Genomic DNA, 19,825 nt, shown 5'->3' on the forward strand with positions numbered 1-19,825 from the left:
AATCAGTATAACTGTTGTCTGAGATAATTTGGAAGGCAGAAAAAGTACTTAATGAACTTATGGATTTGAGTAATGATATTTCCAGGTAGAATGTTGAAAGAATCAGTTGGCTCTTACTAACTGAATGTGATAAGGTACTACGAGAAGGAGATGAGCTAAATAAGGGAAACAGTTTGTCAAGAGCATTTAGAGGGAACATAAAGGGCACAGAACTTGCTGGATTGGAAAATAAGACTGTTCCTTATCTCCAGTCTCCCTAGCCAGTAAAAGATTCTCAATGTAATACAAGGCCTGGGGCTTCTTCTGGCATTAATGGAGTAATAGGGACTGTATTTACTCTCTCACCTTAAATAATTAAAGGAACACAAAAATTTCCAATACCTCATAAAGTAAAATTAGTAATGTCTGGAAAATAATAAAAATTACCAAACATAAAGAAGCAGGAAAATCCAAACACAATGTAACGAAAAACCAATCAGTCAATGAAAACAGACCCACAATTACAAAGATGTAATTCTGCATAATGACAGAACTGTTAGACAAGGACATTTATAGCTTTTATAACTATATTTCATGTGTTTAACAAAGTAGAGAAAAACATAAGCATATCAAGGAGAGATATGGAAGTTTTTTTTAATAAAGCCCTAATTCAAACTTCTATAAAAATACGATGTCTGAGATAAAAAATGTCTTGGGTGAGGGGCCAGCCTGGTGGTGCAGCAGTTAAGTTCACAGGTTCCACTTTGGCTGCCCAGGGTTCGCTGGTTCAGATCCGGGGTTTGGACCTATGCACCACTTGTCAAGCCATGCTGTGGCAGGCATCTACATATAAAGTAGAGGAAGATGGGCACGAATGTGAGCTCAGGGCCAATCTTCTTCAGCAAAAAGAGGAGGATTGACGGCAGATGTTAGCTCAGGGCTAATCTTCCTCAAAAACAAACAAACAAACAAACTTGGGTTAGATTAACAGCAGATTAGATACAGCAGAAGAAAAGATTATGACTTTGAAGACATTGCAATATAAACTATCCAAAATAAAACACACAGAGAGGAAAAGGAAAACCAGAAGGAGGAGGAGGAGAAGGATAAAAAGAAGAAACACAAAATAAAAAAAGAAAGAACAAAAGAACCACTTAAAGCAACCTAAAATACGTGTAATTAGAGTCCCAGAAGTAGAGATGAGGAAAATATTTGAAGAAATTATAGCTGAAAAATTTCCAAATTCAGTGAAAATTATAAACCCACAGGTTCAAGAAGCTCAATGAATCCCAAAGACAAGAAACATGATGATCATGACATTAAGGCATATCATAATCAAATTGCTTAAAACTAGTGATAAAAAGAAAATCTTAACAGCAGCAACCGTATAAAGACGTGTCGTGCATGGAGGAAAAAACATAAGAATGGCAGCCAACTTTATCTCAGAAATAATGTGAGGCAGAACACAGTGGAGCAATATCTTTAAAGTATTAAAAGAAAAACACCATCAACCTAGGATTCTGTACCCAGCAAAATATCTTTCAAAAATGAAGACAATATGTTTTTTCAAACAAACCTGAAGGAATCATCACCAACATATCAGAACTACAAGAAATGTTAAATAAAATACTTTAGGGAGAAGGAAAATTATACCACGAAGCAATCTGGATCTACACAAAAGGATGAAAAGCACCAAAAATGTTATTTATGAAACTATAACTTTTTTCTTATTTTAAAAATCTCTTCAAATGATGACTGTTTAAGGCAAACAAATAACATGGTATTGTGAGATTTCTGCCATATGTAGAAGTAAAATGTATGACAACAACAGCACAAAGGCTGGGAGAGAGGAAATGGAAGGATACTGTTGTATGTTTTTACACTAGGCATAAAGTGTTATGATGTTACTTGAAGGCAGATTCAGATAAGTTAAAGATGTATATAATAAACCCTAAAGCAACCACTGAAAATATAAAACAGGAAGATAGCTAATAAGCTAACAAAGGCGATAAAATGAAATAATGAAAAACACTCAATCCAAAAGAAGGAAGAAAAAGAGAGAAAAAGGAACAACGGACAGATGGGATAAATAGAAAATAAATAGCATGAGGATAGAGTCAAACCTAACTGTTATGGGCTGCATTGTATCCCCTCTGAATTCATATGTTGATTTCCCTACTCCCAGTACTTTAGGATGTGACTATTTGGTGATAGGCTCTTTAAAGAGATAATTAAGTTAAAATGAGATTGCTAGTGTGGCCTCTAATCCAATATGACAGATGTCCTATAAGAAGAGGAATTTGGGACACAGTCACACACGAGAGGGAAGACAATGTGAAGACAGAGAGACAAGAGAGCCATCTACAAGCCAAGGTGAGAGGGCTCAGAAGAAACCAAACCTGCTGACACATTGATCTTGGACTTCAAGTCTCCAGACTTGTGAGAAAATAAATTTCTGTTATTTAAGCCACCCAATTTGTGACACTTTGTTATGACAGCCTAAGCTAATAAACTAACCATATCAATAATCATATTAAATGTAAATATTCTGAACAACTCTGGTTCCTACCACCACACCAGACCAGCCAGACCAGAGCCAATCCTTTATAATTAATAAATCTCTGGATCAAGAGGAGCTGCAGTTAGGGAATTGCATTTGGTCCTGATGTGGATCAGAACATCCTAGACTCTCAGTCTGATGCTGTGGTTGGATAAGACTTTTGGATATCCCGGGATGGAGTGTAATTATTTTGCATGTGGGAGGCACATGAATAATTGTGCCTAGAGGGAGGACTATGGTAAGGTGATGATATTAATGACCCCAGTCTTTCATGTGTCCTCCAAAATGATATGTTCAAGTCCTAACCTCCAGGACTTGTGATTGTAAACTTGTTTGGAAAGAGAGTCTTTGCAGATGTAATCAAGTTAAGATGAGGTCACACTGGATGAGGGAGGCCCCTAATCCAATGGCTAGCATCCTTACAAGAAGAGGAGAAGAGACACAGAGACAGCCACACACAGAGGGAAGACCACCACAGGAAGATGGAGGCAGACATGGGAGTGATGGATCTACAAGCCACGGAACGCCAAGATGCCCAAGAATCTAGGAGGAGACAAGGAAGGGTCCTTCCCTAGAGCCTTTGGAGGGAGCATGACCCTGCTGACACTTTGATTTTGGACCTCTAGCTTCCAGAACTGTGAGACAATAAATTTCTGCTGTTTAAAGCCACCTAGTTTTTGGTTCTTTGTTACAGTAGCCCTAGGAAGCTAACACAACACTTCCTGGCCCTTGCCCTGACTGTTCCCGCTGCCTGGAATGTTCGTCCCCGAGAGGGCTGAATGGCACACTCCCTCCTTTCTTTGAGATATGTGTTCAGATGGACCCTTATCAGAGAGACGTATCAAAACAGCAGCAAGCCCCCATGTCCAGCATTTCCCTTCCCCATGTCCTGCTTTGTTATTCTTCATAGCATTTCCACCACATGGCAGTTCATCTATTGTTTGTGTTCCTCCCCTGAAAGGGAAGAATCCTGAAGGCAGGGACTCTTGTCTATTTTGTTCCTGGTGCATCTTGAGTATCTAGGACATGGTAGGCACTCACTAAATATATCCTGATCCAATGGATGAATGTCAGTGCGGGCAACACCTGCCAAATATCTCCCAAAGGGGGACGAGTATAATAAAAAGAGCACCCTTTGGAGTCAGACACCTAGTTCCAATCACAGTTGCTTCACACACGCAATGTGTGACCCTGTTCAACCTCTCTGAGCTTCAGTTTCCTCATCTGTATAAGTCAGGACAATAGCACTTACATTAAAGAGTTATTTTGAGGATTAATTGAATGATTTCATCAATAAATAATGGAGGTACAAATCTCTTTGTATAATCAACATATGCCTAACAATTAATATATATCATATATATGTGTATGTGTTGCTATGTGCCATGTAATGCGCATTCATTTTAGAGGCATTGTAATTTAGTAGTTAAGTGCATAGCTTCTAGAGTCACTCTGCCTGCTTATACACTTACCAGTTGTGTAGCCTTGGGCAAGCTACTTAATCTCTCTGTGCCTTAGTTTTCTCATCTGTAAAATGGAGATAATAATGGTACTTACTTCACAGGGTTTCTGTGAGGATTCTTGAGTTAGTCCATGTTAATATTTAGAACAGTGTCTGGCACCTACTGAGTGCTCAGTGGATGTAACCACTATTATTTTATCATCTAACTCAATCTTCTACACATTTCTTGGCACATTGTGCTCCATAAATTCTAATTTCCCTTTCTGGCTCCTCCACAAAGTCAGTTTGAGCTGCCCTCGTATCACGTTTCTCCATGCTGCCCAACGAGATGCAGCTTAAACAGTCTTGGCCCAGCTTTCTGAGCACTCCAGTTTCTTGTTTTTCTCTACTTGCAATGCCTTCCTGTAAGAACAAACTCAGCCAAGCATAGAGGGTGAGTAATCTGTGCCTGGGTACTTCAGCTCCTCATTACCTGCCCAGATGGTCCTGCATCTTGTGTGAGCCTTTCAAACACAATTGTGCCAAACAATTTTAAGACACATAAGGGTAGAAGGTTGGGTACACGTTTCACTGCCATATCTGTAAAGGGATGGCAAGAGGGACGACGTGAGTAGAAGAGCTGCAGGTTTTACCAGCGTTAAGTGGCAGAGCACCTTTTGGTCCTGATAGTGGGCAAGAAGATGGTGGTAGATACGGGAGGGTGGCCTGAATGATGGGCAGGTATAAAAGCTAGGATGCACTTGCTGCAAATAACAGAAAACCACAACTCAAAGTTGCTTAGACAATAAGGACATTTGGTGTATCACATACCAGAACACATAGGTTCTGGAATAGATCTTTCAGGGTCGGTTGATGCAGGGCTCAACAGAGTCATCTGAGATCCAGATTCTTCTCATCTCTCCGTTTTGCTGTCCTCAGCATTGGCTTCATCTTTAGGATGTTAACAAGAAAATCGTGACAATTCTAGATGTCGCATCCAGACATAACAATTTCCAGAAAAAGAAGAGACACGATCTCTTCCTATGATTCTCTGTAAGAGTAGAAAATTGTCTCAGAAGGTGTCCCCAACATGTCTCATTGCTCAATATTGGGTCATGTGCCCGCTCCTGAAACAATCCTCATGGGGAATGGGATTGGGCACTCCTTGAGACAGGAGTGGGGTCAGCATTCTCTGAGCACATGATTAGTGGGGTGCTGTGGGCTGAATTGTGCCTCCCTCCAAATTCATAAGTTGAAGCCCTAACCCTAGTACCTCCAAATGTGACTGTATTTGGAGATAGGGACTTTAGAGGTGAATAAGTTAAAATGAGGCTGTTAGGGTGGGCTGTAATCCAACATGGCTAGTGCCTTTATAAGAAAAGGACATTTGGACTCAGAGAGACACCAGGGGTACACAGAGAGGAAAGACCGTATGAAGAGGCAGCAAGAGGGTAGCTATCCAAAAGCCAAGGAGAGAGGCCTCCAAGGAGACCAACCCTTCTGGCCCCTTGATCTTGGACTTCCAGCCTCCAGAACTATGAGAAAATAAATTTCCGTTGTTTAAGCCCCCCAGTCTATGGGATTCTGTTGTGGAAGCCCAAGCAAACTAGTATGCAGGGGAAGGCTCTGTTAGAAAGAAGGAAAAGAGCTGTCTGGTAGTCAGCCAATGGCATCCTCTACAGTAGTAGACAGCAAGAAAGGAAGGGGCTAGGAATAGATGAATACAGCTTAGAGATAAATGGCCCGAGCTTTGGAGTCAGATAGAGCTGGATTTTGGTCCTGGCTCTCTCATTTTCTAGCCGTGTGGATTTAGGCAAGCTTATTACCCTCTCAAAGTTTCAGTTTCCTCAACTATAAAATGGGGATAATATGACACTGTGGTTGACAGAATAATGGCCCTCTGGAATCTGTGAATATATTACCTCATGTGGCAAAAGGGACTTTGCAGATGTGATTAAAGTTAAGAACCTTGAGATAGGATGATTGTCCTGGATTATCTATGTGGGTGTGTTGTTTTAAGCCACTAAGTTTGCAACAATTTGTTATAGCAGCCATAGGAAACTAATACAAACACCTGTGTCAAAATGGTTATTGAGAGGATTCAATGAAACAGTGAATTTAAAGTCTTTGGCACAGCGCCTGGCCCATATTTAGCCTTCAATAAATATTGCCTCAACAAACCCCCAAAATTCTATAGTTGAGGAGGGTACATGAGAGAGTCTGAGAGGCGTGGCATAGGAGGAATTTGGCAAACCTCTGCCAGCTGCCATCTGCTGCCCCGTGGCTGCCTGCTCTGGACACAGCACAGCCTCTCTCACTGTCCCCTCACCTGGTATGCTCCATAGCAGTTCTGTTTGTTACCACTGCTGCCAAGGAGTGGTTGCCATCTACTCCCCACCCCAACCCCAGCCTCCTTGAAGGTTTCCTATAATTTCCAAGGAGAAGGCACCAGGAGTGCTGGGGCCAGGCAGGAGGGCAAGTCGTTCAGTCACTCATTTTTCAAGTAAATGCTGACACTTTCTGCCCTCCTTGGTGGACACTGCTTCTATTAGTAACATCTCTGCAGTGGCTGTTGGAAAAAACTTCTGGAAAGATTCCAGAATGTCTTGGATCTGTTCACAGAAGATCTGAGCAAGGAAAAGGGGAAATGGAAAAGAATTGTGGGGATGAGAGGATGAGGAATTCACCCCTACATCAAAGGTTTAGATGCCTTCTTCAGACTGTTCTAGGTGCCAGGGGGACACAAAGGCAAAAAGAAAGACAATGTCCCTGTTCTTATGATATTTACATTCTATTGGGAGGCGACAGAATGTAAACAAGTATACATCAAGTAAACAAGTTTACGTTGGATTATGATACAGGCCATAAGGAAAAAAAAGAAGATGACAATATAGAAAACGGCAAGAGGAGGAGGATTCCTTCAGATTTTGTTAGGAAAGACCTCTCTGTGAAGGTGACATTGTAGCTAAGACTTCAAAGATGAGGCGATCCCCCCACCTCTGCCTGCAAAGCCCTGTAGATAGGTATTCTTGGTTGCAGGAGTGCATATGCCAAGGCCCTGAGGGATGCAAGGAGAGAAAGCTTGGTGGGCTGATACTATAAGCATGGACAAGAGGGTCAGGATGAAGCCGAGAGGGAGCAGGGGCCAGATCTCAGGCTGTGCCAGCCATGGTGAGGACTCTCGGTTTACTATAACTGCAGGGAATCTAATGAATCAACAGCAGAGGTGCTTTGTGTGTGTGTGTGTGTTTTGTTTTGTTTTTGTGGGAGGACAGAGGATAGAGAAACCTACTATTTCTTCCTATGTGTGGATCTTTTCAGCTAGTGATTTCCTTATTCAACTAACAGTTTCATGCTAATGGTCAATCGAGGGAAACTTGTTGACTAGATGCTCATCCTCTTCTCAGTAACTACTAAGTTTTTGGAGCACTTAATTTGTATTGGGCTCTATGCTAAATGCTTTGCATTCATCACTTCATTTAATCACCAGCCAGGAGATGGTACATTCTATTATTTTCTCCATTTCATTGATGAGAAAGCAAGGGCTCAAAGTTCAGCAGGTAGCTCTAGACACAGCCAGTCAGTTATGGAGCTTCACCCTTGGCTTCCCTTCCACCTCCACTGTTAACTGCTCGCAGTCTGCACAAAACTCCCTATCATCAGTGACTTCTTCACTCACCAAGTGTGATGGCATTTCCTTAGAACTGTTCCTCCCCAATTTCCCTTTTGATCCTCTTTTTCTTAAATTTCTCCCTTCTCTGGCTTCTATACATTGGGTTCCCTTCAAATGCTCTCTGTTCCTTTTGAGCTGTCCTCTTCATCCCCCACTGGCTTCTCCTTCTACCTTCTTTCTTTGGGTGGTCATGCCCATGATTAACACCATCACCTGAAGGTGGAGCTTTCATTTAACTTTTCTGCTAAGATTGAGACAATCACTTCTAATTTCCTGTTCTAGCATTTTGTAAACAAGTGTCTGTTTTTTCAATTGACAGTAGTGACTCAGCACCTACCATGTGCAAAGCACTGTGCTAGGTACTGGTGGGAACACAATGGCTGGACGGGAGCTGTGGGGCAGTGGAGTAGGCTTCATTGTTCACACAGCTGCATCTCCAGAGCTTAGCATAGGGCCAGGCACGTCTCGGCGCTCAGTAAATATTTGTTGAATGAGAAACTTAGTTGGGGAGGCAAACTTGCACATAATTGGCTCTAATTCAAGGTTGAATGAAGAAAATGTTGTAATAAAGATACTGTCAAGTGCTGAGAGAGCCCAGCAGAGTAGGTGAGCAAGGTGAAGTCTTCATGTAAAAGTAGAATCCATGAAGCTTGGCATTTAACTAGATGAAGGGATATAAGAAAAAAGCAGGACCTAAAAATAACTTTGAAGTTTCTCACCAGAGTGACTACATGATCTTGGTAAACATTTCCCAAACAGGGAACAGTGGAAAAGCGACAGATTTGACAGGGACTATGGAAGAAACCAAGCTTTGCTTTGACAACTTAAACTGGAGATGCTGGTGGAGCAAACAGGTGGAGATAGCAGAAAGCTGAAAATAAAAGCTAGAAATTTTGGAGCTTTAGGTGAGGACGGAGGCAACTCGACACCATGGGAGATCCTATGATTTCTGGGAGACATCTTCACTTAAGCAGAAAAGAGGACTGATGGCTGTGGGCACCTTTTGAACATTTTTATCTTTCTGTCCTGTGGAAATCACAAATTCAGTGTGTCCAAAATGGAATTAATAATTTCCCACCAAATCTGTTTCTCTTCTTTGCTTTTCTAGCTGTGCAATGGCATTGATCACTCTCTTAGTCACGCTGGCTCAAAACGTCAGTCTCCTCTCTTAATTCTTTGCACAATAAGTTTCACCTGTAGAAAATTCTGAAAATCCATGAAAATAGTGGATAAGAGATATAGTCATTTATAATGGAACTGTTTTGGATGATGTGTAGTACATCATTCTGGTTATATTCCTAAGCAAGTATAGATTTAATTTCCTATTTACATGAATAGAGCCACACTCTACATTTTTAGAGTATACACCATTTTTATTGGAGTATGATAGTCATTCAGAAAAGTACACAATCAGAAATCGATGACTTTTCATGTCATTAAATATTCTTCCACATCAATTTAAAAAGGCTGCTAGGTACATAGATGTACCATAATTTGGATAACTAACTCCTGTTGGAGGATTTCAGGCTCTTTTCTAGTCTCCTCACTCTCCCTCCCCCCCAATCCTGCAAAGATGAATTGATCTGTATTTAACATTTTTGTGCCGATTTCCAATTTTTCCTTAGAATAAAATTCCTAGAGTCAGAATTTCTGGGTCATAAGGCATGTGCCTGTTTAAAAATAAACTTTTTATTTTACAATAGTTTTAGGTTTACAGAAAAATTATGAAATGTCTATCGACAGTTCCTATATACATCACACCCAGTTTTCCATATTAACATTTTATATTAATATAGCACATTTGTCACAATTAATGAACCAATACCGAGACATTATTATTAACGAAAGCCCTTACTTTATCTAGATTTCTTTAGTTTTTAACTGATGTCCTTTTTCTGTTTCAGTATCCCATCCAGGAGATCATGTTACATTAAATTGTCATGTCTCCTTAGGTTCCCCTTGGCTGTGACAGTTTCTCAGACTTTCCTTGCATTCTGTAGAATGTCCCTCACTGGGGTTTGTCTAATTTTTTTTCTTCTATTTAAACTGCAGTTACAGGTTTTGGAAGGAAAGTACCATTAAGATAAAATGCCATTCTCAGCATAGCATATCTAGCCCACATAGTATCAACATGATATGTTACTGTTCATGTTAACCTTGATCACCTGGCTGAGGTAGTGCTTGTCTAGTTTCTCCACCAAAAAGTTACTTATTTTTTCCCCTTTCCATACCGTACTTTGGAAGGAAGTCACTATGCACAGCCCACATTTAAAAAGCTAGGAATTATGCTTCAGGGTGCAGTATCTACATAAATTATTTGGAATTCTTCTGCACCAGAGATTTACCTCTTCTTCCCCATTTAACTTATTTATATCATATTCATATCATTACTTTATAGCAGTATGGACTAACAGATATTACTTTCATACTTCGAGTTATAATCCAATAGTACTTTACTTGCTTTGTTGCTCAAGGCATATGTATTTTTAAAACTGAGTAACTCACTACAAAGCTATCCCACGAAAGGTTGTACCAACTCTCACGCTTAAGGATGAGGGGGGATCTATTTCCCCCCAATTTCACACACTCCTTGTAAAAGTAGGTCAGCAAGCAAGGGCGAGGCCGATGTCCCTCTCTAGGGCCCAGCTTCCTGACATCCCCGAAGAACATGAGCACATCTAGGCGGGTTGAACGTCCTTTCCTACGTGAGCACCTCCAACCGCGCCCGTTCTGCTTCTACCCGCCGCCCCTCCTCGCCCCCCAGCCCCTCCTCGCCCCCCGCCCCTCCTCGCCCCCAGCCCCTCCTCGCGGCTTCTCCACGGCCCCGCCCTCCCTGGGGCGGAAGTGGGCGTGGCCTAGGGCAGGAAGCGCCGTGCCGGGGCGGGCCCTCTCGCGCAGCCAGCCCCTCCCACTCCGCCACCACCCCACCCCTCCGGCCCAGACCGGAAATGAGGTCAGAGAGGGAAACCCCGGCGGGGAGACTCGGCCCCAAAAGCGGAGGCCGTTGGAGGTGGCCGCGGCAGCCGGTGAGATGGCGGAGGGGGCGGAGGGTTAGGGTGCAGGGGCTCGGCGTTAGCGGGGATCGGGGCTCCCGGCTGCGGCGGGCAGCAGGGGTGCCGTGGGGGCGCGGAGGCCGGCGGGAGGGGCGAAGGTGGCAGGGCCTTGCTTTTCAGGGCCCATCGCCCCCATCTCGGGGAATGAGGGTCGGGCCGTCTCCGGGCGACAGTCGCCTCCTCTCCTTTCTTCTGTCTGGCGACAGCGTGAGGGCGCGACAGCGTGAGGGCTTGGTGTCCCGAGCCGTGGTCGCCCTGGTCCTCTGGGGCGGGCCGGGGCGGGGGGGAAGAGTCCTTCGAAATACGCTTTTTCTCAGTCTGTGGCCTTGCTGCGACCCCCGATCGGAGGGAGCTTGGTGGCCAGGACTGGTATTTTGGCAGTTTCCGCTCTGGAAGGGCTGACACCCTGCCCCTGGTGAGCCCTAGGGAGAAGTTGCCTCCTGCCTTCTACCCCAACCCCAACCCCCACCCCCACTCCCACCCCAAGTCCGTCTTCCCCTCTGACCCTGCGCCTGCCTCTCTTTTTACTTCTGCTAGTTTCCGTTCCTCCCCTTGCGTGACTCAGCCACCCTTTCTTCTCCCCGAGTGCTTGCCTGGACCCGGGGTCCTCTCGGAGTGTGCACCGAAACTAGAGGTTTGGAAGTCCCAGGGTTCTTCTGTCACCTCCTGTTCGAATTGCAGCCTTTTAGGCAGGAACGGATTCTGCACAAGCATTCAACTACGGGTTGTTTGGTAACTTGGTTCCAGGTTAAAGTTTGTACAGGTCCACTTGAGTTTTTAAAGCGGTAGTTCTTTAGTAGGGAAAGAGAGAGAGCCATGCTGCTCCCACTTATCTATTTTGGTCTTAGGGACAGTTGTCTCCTAAACCCCAGTCATGGAGTTTTAAACTACGTTTTATTGCTTAAAGGGATGTGGTCATTTTATGTGTGTGGCTTTTGACACTTTGAGAAGTTTTGTTTGGGTGGTGGCTTTCGAACTAGGTGTCCCCATAGCTGCCACCGATGTGGCAGATAAGCTAGACGGATGTTTTCCTGCCTTTGAATTTGTTGGCATGGGGACAGCATGAACATAGGTTTTAGAAAGTCTTTTGCAAAATGTAAACTGCATGGACGGAAATACGGTCTGAGAGTGGCGCCACACGCAGTTTTAAGCTCTAATTATGGTCTTGAAATACTTTGGGCTTAACAAGGGCTGAGGAAAAAGTGCTAATTTAATATGTATGTAATTAGATGTTGTGCAAATTATATTAGATCTTTCCCTTTAAAGGGGCATTTTGAAAATTGCTCCTACTGCTTTCATCCCTTAGAAGGTTTGCCTCTGAAGTGACCCCTGAAGAATGATGGTTAGACAAGAATGAATAGAAAAATAGGAGATTTTGGAAAACAGTTAGCTAGAAATCTTAAAGACTCCGTCTAGCCCATCTCTGTCATTTTAGTCTTTATATCACATTTTTGTGTGATTGTCTGGCACTGAAGCACATAATTAGAATGATCACTTAATTTTCTGAAGGATGGCGAGAAGAGCATAGAAGTTGCTCATTATTCAAAAGTATATGACATACTCTATAAGGTTCTTTACCTGGTGGCTTCTAGGTGATAGGTGAGACCAGAATGAGTGCAAACTTAGTCTCTTTTTTCCATTCAGAGTACAAAGCTGGGACGCTGCAAATTCTTGGATCACTAAAACTGCAAGCATTCTCCCTTAAAGTGTGTCATTATGTTGCCTTTCTGTTCCCTGCCATAAGCATTCCTGTGAGTGACCCCAGACCATAGAATAGTCCTTCATCCATGGTTCTGAAGTTGTGTGTTTTTCTGTTCCTCTCTGATGAAACATTTTCTTTTTTTTGTTTATCTCATCATCAGGTAATTTAGTGACAAGTTTAATTGGGGAAAAAGGGAAAGATTTATTCCCCTCAGTTTGCTTGTTTTTGCTGATATCCCACTTGTCATCTGGTGAGCATTCGAGTTTTTGCGCTTAAGAACATACTGACTTCAGGCGTTTAACAAGGGCCAAACACCTATTTTTAGTGGCTTAAGGGAGCATGGCTGGTAGGAACAGAGTCTAAGTGTAGCCAGATGAAAGGTGACTTTATTTTCTATAGATAGGGTGGCCTCTGCAGTGCCATGATCTATTTTATAAAATTATTCTAAACAGATCCTATTCAGGCTTTCTTTTTCTTTGTTTGAACTTCCTTTTGGCAGATGTGGCCCCATGGATGAGCTGGTACATGACTTAGCCTCAGCCTTGGAGCAGACATCTGAGCAGAATAAGCTTGGTGAGCTGTGGGAGGAGATGGCACTGAGCCCCCGGCAGCAGAGGCGGCAGCTCCGCAAGCGGAGGGGCCGGAAGCGCCGCTCGGACTTCATTCACCTGGCAGAGCATGCCTGCTGCTACAGTGAGGCCTCCGAGTCAAGTCTGGATGAGGCCATTAAGGACTGTCGAGAAATGGCGCCGGTCACCAATTTTAGTGACTCTGATGACACAGCAGTGGCCAAACGGCACCCAGCTCTCAACGCCATTGTTAAGAGTAAGCAACATTCTTGGCATGAATCTGACTCCTTTACTGAAAATGCACCTTGTCGACCACTCAGGCGCCGGCGGAAGGTGAAGCGAGTGACGGCAGAGGTGGCTGCCAGCCTTCAGCAGAAGCTCAAGGTGTCAGATTGGAGCTATGAGAGAGGCTGCAGGTTCAAGTCTGCTAAGAAGCAGCGTCTGTCCCGCTGGAAGGAGAATACTCCCTGGACCTCATCAGGTCACGGGTTGTGTGAATCAGCAGAAAATAGGACTTTCCTAAGCAAAACGGGAAGGAAAGAAAGGATGGAGTGTGAAGCAGATGAACAAAAACAGGGCTCTGATGAGAACATGTCCGAATGGTGAGATCTCCCTTACTAAGTCAGAGATTTTCCTGGCTAATTTTATCCAAAGTACATCCACAGTCTTGATGAGTTCAACTTTCTTTGAAACCAGCCTGTGTAATACTGACTTGGTAGCCCTCTAACCAATCAGCTAGTGTTTCTAGCTTTTTAAAGTACATTCATGCTTCTGTTTCCCTATGTCAAGAAGGCCGTATGTAATAGAAACACATTTGTTTCTAAAAGTTGTTTAAAAAGTGTACCTCAAATGCATAATTTAAAAAACAATTTACTGCTGTTTATGCCATGTAGCCCCTATGTGGATATTGTTAGAACCAGGGTCTCAGCAGAGGCTTGTGTGTGTGTGTGTGTGAGTGTGAGATGCTGGTGCCAGGCATGTGGAGTTTGTCAGTGTTCCTGGTAAGCTCCCTTTACCCGTTAAGAATCGTGGCTTTAGATACTTGTGGGCTATAGTTTTGTTCTCTGCTGTTTGCAGTTTGACTGTATTGGATTTATTGCTTATGGCTGACCTTCAAGTTTTCTACATCCACGGTAGGCTTTGAAAGTAACAGTAGTGAGTCCCATTGGTCTTACACCAGATGCCACTGAGCAAGGGAAGTTTGTCTGTAGTGAGTGGTGTTTAAAATGTCAGTGCAGTTTTTGTTGACTCTATTTTTTACGTCTCAGAGAGTCCTAGGAACATTGGTACTCTGCAGCTTGGTACTTTAATATTAGTATTAATATTGATGTGTGATGTCTGTTTCTGTCAGTGAAGATGCTGTTGGTGTTTCAGACGGGGTAGTTCTTTGTGGTGAGGGGCTGTCCCATGCCTTGCAGGATATTTGGCATCTCTGCGTTGTTCCCACCCCTCTTCATAATAGCAAGCCAAGTGGATTGAGCACTCCTGATTGAGAGCCATTGTATTCTGTTATTGTTCATATTAGCTAGCATTTATTAAGCACTAACTGTATGCCAGGCACTATACTATTGTGCATAACATATATTCTTACTTAATTTTTGCAGCTCCACTGTATAGTAGGTACGACTATTTGTATTTTATAGAAGAGGAAATGGAGGTCAAGAGCATTTAAATATTTTGCCCACGGTCACCCAGTGGCAAAACTAGGAATCAAACCCGATTCCAAAGCTCAGACTTATCCACCGTGTTTTGCTGCCCTTTGAGTTTGCCTTTTCCCTGGCTCTTTTCTGTCTCATCTTAACTTTTACAGCTGTAGGATGTATGACCTTCCTAAGGACTTTGCTTCTACTGAAGTTTGTCTGAAAAACAAAGACATAAATTTTAAGAACTCTGAGCTGAGGCTGTGTCAGTAACAGGAAAAGCTGTTTAGGTCTGTATGCCTGTACCTTTCATGGGCAGTTTTTAATCCAGCTTTTAAAATTTTTCTTACCATCCTTATATTTGTCAGTCTGCACAACTAGGTAGGCTTATAATTTCACTTTCCTAATTTTTCTCTAATGTATGTTCTAAGGCCTATTTACCCAATTTATATGTGTAATTTTGGATTATAGAGATTTTTTTCCTCATCATGCTCTTTTTCATCAAACAAGAAATGCTTAGTCAGTTGGTAGCCTTTCACGATACCGAAACCCTCAGTGGAGGTGTTCAAGTTTGTTTCAGTATCGAGCATACATACCAGACAGTAAGCTTACTGTTGAGAATGGCGGTTTTAATCATAGCTTTTTGAGATGATAGCTTGTGTCTGTTTCTTCCCCAGAATTTCTTGTTAAACTATGACATAATTGTGTATGTGAAAGACTGTTAACTCTGTCTACTCTAAGGTAACAGCCCGAGTGTGGTTCCAAAAGCAGAGCCTGTCATCTAGCAGTGAGGCCCTTCAGTCTTTCTGGTTGCTCCTTATTCTGGACATCTATTGCACATTACTGGCAGGTGGTGATAAAACACATTCTAGTTATCTGAGAGCCTGGACACATTCAGGTAGGCTGCAGTTCTTATGAATTACCCTTTTCAAGTTGGGGAGAACTTCTTCCCCAATTTGGGCTGTCTCCCTGGTCCATGACTTCAGAGTTCTTTCAGGAATGTAGATGCCAAAGTGCTGGTAGTTATGAGGGAATAATGGATGGAGTGACAGCAGGCATGGAATATGAGAAAAATTCTTTAGATCTAATTATTTAGGAGTTTTGAATTCATCTTGACTTACTGATTCATCTGTAGTTACAAACAGAAGTACTTTGTATTTTTTTCCTCCTGTATCTGCTTGTTAGTCTTTGACTGCATATTATGTTCAGCATCTGAACAGTAGAGTGGAACTAAAATCTGACCTCAATTATTAAGCACACCTTATAAGTAGGACTAGCATTAGAGTGTGTTTAAGTAGATAATAGTTTATGATTTGGATATATTGTCTTGCTGAGTTGATTCTTGTCAAAATTTTCCTACTTTTTTCTGCATTAAAAAAATGCTTTGAAAAATCCTCTTGGTTACTCTTTCATAAATCTGCTTGGATGTGCCAGTTTGTTCACATACAGATCAAGGTGTAGAACTTTACTTTTTGTCAGTGACATTGAGGGCTGTCAGAGTATGTGATCCAACTTGTAAAATTATTAGGATGAAGTTGATCATTAAGCCTAGCTTAGATAGAATTCTTTTCAAAAGCATGTATTAGGTGTTTTAGGTTCAAAAATGTATGTCTCAATCAGAGAGCTTTATTTCTAATTTCCTTAAATTTGCTCTGCTGACTAAACATGGAGTACTTTTAAGCTTAACCAATAATTCTTTTTGCTTTTCTCTTTCTGTTCTTTCAGTTCTATATCAACCAATCCCTCAAGAGTTCTGAGGAACTGAAATGGTTATGATGTAATAGTTTTTTGTCTGCAAAAAGATGAATTATTATTTTAATATTTTTCTGTGCATGTGTGTTCCATTCTAAAATGGAACAACTCTTTTGTAAAATTACTTTCTATGATCTTTATTCAAATGATCTAAATAGCAGATATTAATTAGGTGATTCATAGCTTCGTTTTGTTCTCTTCCTCACTAACACATCGTTCGTTTGTTCTCTCGAATATATAGTCCAGCTGCTTTTCTTTCGTAAGTGAGTCGGTTTGGTGATGGCCTGAAGTCACAGTCAGGAGCTTTCCTAAGGTGATGTATTAGAAGCTGATCTCCCCGGAAAGAAAATTTTCCTTTCTCTTGGAAGGCAAGTGACAGAGATAGAGTGCTAACCCTCCCCCTCCTTCTCCAGCCCATGCTGACCTTCTGCGGCCCCTTGGTGCCTCTTGTTTTCTTATTTTTATAGAAAATCAATATCCCTTCTGACACAAACAATAGCTCAGAAGCAAGAATAAATGGGAGAGAGCTGAGATCTCTGTCCATCACCTCTCACTTGAACTCCCCCAAACTCTTTAATTATGAGCGTGCTTTGCTCCAGGTGTTTGCGACAGTGAAATTGCTAAATGAGGACCATTTTAACCAAAGATTGGGTGATCAATAACACTCTATAGCAGTAGCTTGTTGGATCAATAGCATTCATTATTTCATGGTTAAGGTAAGTAGCCTCCTTTGCAAGTGGAGGTCATTAATCAGGGGTTACTGGAGCTGTGCAAAATAATATATGTGGTAGGTCGAGGATGCTCTGTGTTCTATTTTGTAAATAGGGATGCTGATGAAGAGTCTATTTAGCGTCATTGCAAATGGTACTATTGCATTTGAGAGTTTTTGAATGGCTAGTATAACGTGTTTATATAGACTCATTCAAAGTTCTGCTGGTATAGCCTATGGAACAATGGAAAAAGACAACCTGAGAGGTGGATTTAATACTGTTGTATTTGAAGATCTGTCTCTTGAAAGAAATGTCTACCTCTTGAAAGAAAAGTTAGGGTTATTCTGTGTGACTCCAGAGGAAGGAACTAGGACTCATAGAAAGTACAGAGAGTTAACTAATGCCTCAGTATGAAATATAACATTCTAAAAATTAGAACTCTGTGAAAGTGAAGTGAATTGTTTATCAGGTAATGAGTTCTAGATCACTGGAGGGATTCAAGCCTAGGCTTGGTGACCCCTTACTGAGTTACTGTAGGGATTGAACTGAATGAGCTCTAAGGTCCCTTGCAACACTGAGATTCTGTAACTCTTTTCATTGTATCTCTTTCCCATCATTGTAACTTCATATTTTAAAAAGTATCTGATAAGTGGCCTCAACTGCCCACTCAAATACTTATGTAGACGTAAAACATTGCAAACTCACATCGCCAGGAGCTAGGACTCATAGTTGGCCTATGGCCGAGATTTCCTGTAACTGCAAGGCTGATAGAACTGCCCTGGCGAGTGGGATTGAAAGCCCACATCAGCAATGCTGAGCCTGCCCTGAGGGTAGATAGCGAGACCCTGCTTAAAGCTTTCTCTGTGGTCAGCCCTTGGTTCAGAAACGCAAGGTCCTTTTCAGTCAGAAAATTGGGCAGCTACGGTTTGAACTGAGTGTTCTTCCATGCTTTACTTGCCAATCAGTATCTCTCAGTTTCTGTTTGGAGGCTATGACTCCCAGAATACACCCAGATAGGGAATCTTAGTGTTTTCTGTGTGTGTATTTGTATTTTGGGGGAGGAGGCAGCCACAGTGTCTTGAGTCCTGAGAAATATAGTCTCCAAGAAGAAAGTTTACTGTTGGCGTGGGTAGAGAAGGAAAAAGCAGTCTTACTGGTGCGTTCTGGAAATCCTAGTGTTTTATATACCTTCATTTGTTGCAGACTGCTGGAATGGGGTGAGAATCAGGCAGTGAGGGTTAGAAGAAGATGCTCTCTCAGTCCAGCATAGCTATATGAGATAAAAGCCTACCAGTGACACTGGGATTTAGGCTAGGGGCTCTGCACGTCCTCTTGGCCAATTGTAGATGTGAGAAGAGTGTGCTGCCTTATCCAAGGGGGAGAGAATGGGAGCAAGGGTAATTTACACACCCTTTCTGCTGGCAAATACCGGGTTCTAGGTAAACCAGTCCTCAAGAAGAGACCTTTGAACGAGTTCTGCAAAATAAGGGAAAGGGGACATCATCTGGAAAGTTTGGAGGAAGAACACATCTTTGAAAATGATTGCCAGTGGAAACCAGAAGAACATTTTAGAAAATCTTCATTAGGATGCAAGAAGATCTAAACACTTCGAAACAGGGGGAGCAAATCATAAAGACAAAAAGATGGCTATTTGAAAACCCAGTAGTATGGAAGGAAAAATTATAGGGAAATTTGAAATGCAATTACAATGTAAAATGAAGGACAGTTCATCCTGCAGCAAGTTGATGATGTGGGAAACTTCAGAAACCCTCCCAAAATGTAGAGAGAGGAGATAAAAATGAGAGAGAAAGTGATAGATCTGGAGGACAGAGGATAGAGGCCCAGTCTGCAAGTGTGTAAATATTCCCAAGGGAAAAACCAGAGCATGGGAAGAGCGATTTAAAAAATATAACTGAAGAGAAAAAGTGTTCCTGGGTTGAAAAAATTAAGTATAAAGATTAAAAGGGGAAACTAATGAAGAGAAACATCTGCCCAGATGTATCCTGGCAATATTTGCATTCTGCATTGGTGGTGGGGGTGGAGCAGGTATAAAGCAAAGTCTTGAAAGGGGTGAAAATAAGGCTGGCATTCATCACCACAGTACAAAATGTGCGGGGCTACATTTGCCGAAAGAGTTTTGAGGCGGAAAAGTTGTCCTCCCACCTTCCCCACCCCCCCGCCCCCGCGGCCCCCGGGATTTTGTTTATAGCCAAGACAGATTCCATATGGAAAGTCAGCAGAAAGACGTTCTCAGATATTCAGGTCTCGGAATATATGCTCTTTAAAAGTTTACTCTGAAAAGACATTTTGTCTAACCAGAGATGACGCACCGTTAGCTCTAAGAAAAGGTAAGTCTTAAAAGGATGGGTAGACTCTTTAAGCCACAGCTGCCCACTCAGTGGCAGAGCCCTGAGGAAAATCATTACCCCTGTAAAGTACACCTGATTGCAGCGGCCATGCTAACGACCCTGACCCTGGAGGGGTGTTGCCACCTTTCATGGGACCATCTGAATGAAACTGGAAAACACACTCCTTCCTTTTACATTCTCATAACTTACGGGAATAATTTTGCAATGATTGTGAGGTGTTTCTCTGAAAAACCTCTCCCTCAGTCACGTTTCCTTTCGGACTCGGAAGTCTGATTACATAAGGTTACAAATGTACCACCTCGACCTTGGAAAAAGTAGGGAAAAAATTGAGCAAAGATGTCTTGGGTGATGCATCTAAAAGTCACATTTTTTCCTTT

General features: G+C 42.4%; 1 protein-coding gene across 7 annotated transcripts in view; it reads left to right on the forward strand.

The window, feature by feature from the left end:
• The first annotated feature begins 10,565 nt into the window (after positions 1-10,565).
• GPATCH2L (G-patch domain containing 2 like) overlaps positions 10,566-19,825 on the forward strand; it is a 58,485-nt gene continuing 49,225 nt past the window's right edge. For 6 of the 7 annotated variants that reach the window (XM_044774076.2, XM_044774079.2, XM_044774072.2 and 3 more), the window contains exons 1-2: positions 10,566-10,679; positions 12,908-13,579. In XM_044774076.2, coding sequence (XP_044630011.1) covers positions 12,918-13,579 — 662 coding nt within the window. In that variant the 5' untranslated portion in view covers positions 10,566-10,679; positions 12,908-12,917. Of the gene's footprint in view, positions 10,680-10,985; positions 11,122-12,907; positions 13,580-19,825 lie in introns of those variants that run through there. The other variant, XM_044774073.2, reaches the window with a different exon arrangement.

Source organism: Equus asinus, chromosome 7 (assembly GCF_041296235.1).
Source record: "Equus asinus isolate D_3611 breed Donkey chromosome 7, EquAss-T2T_v2, whole genome shotgun sequence".
Lineage (NCBI taxonomy): Eukaryota > Metazoa > Chordata > Mammalia > Perissodactyla > Equidae > Equus > Equus asinus.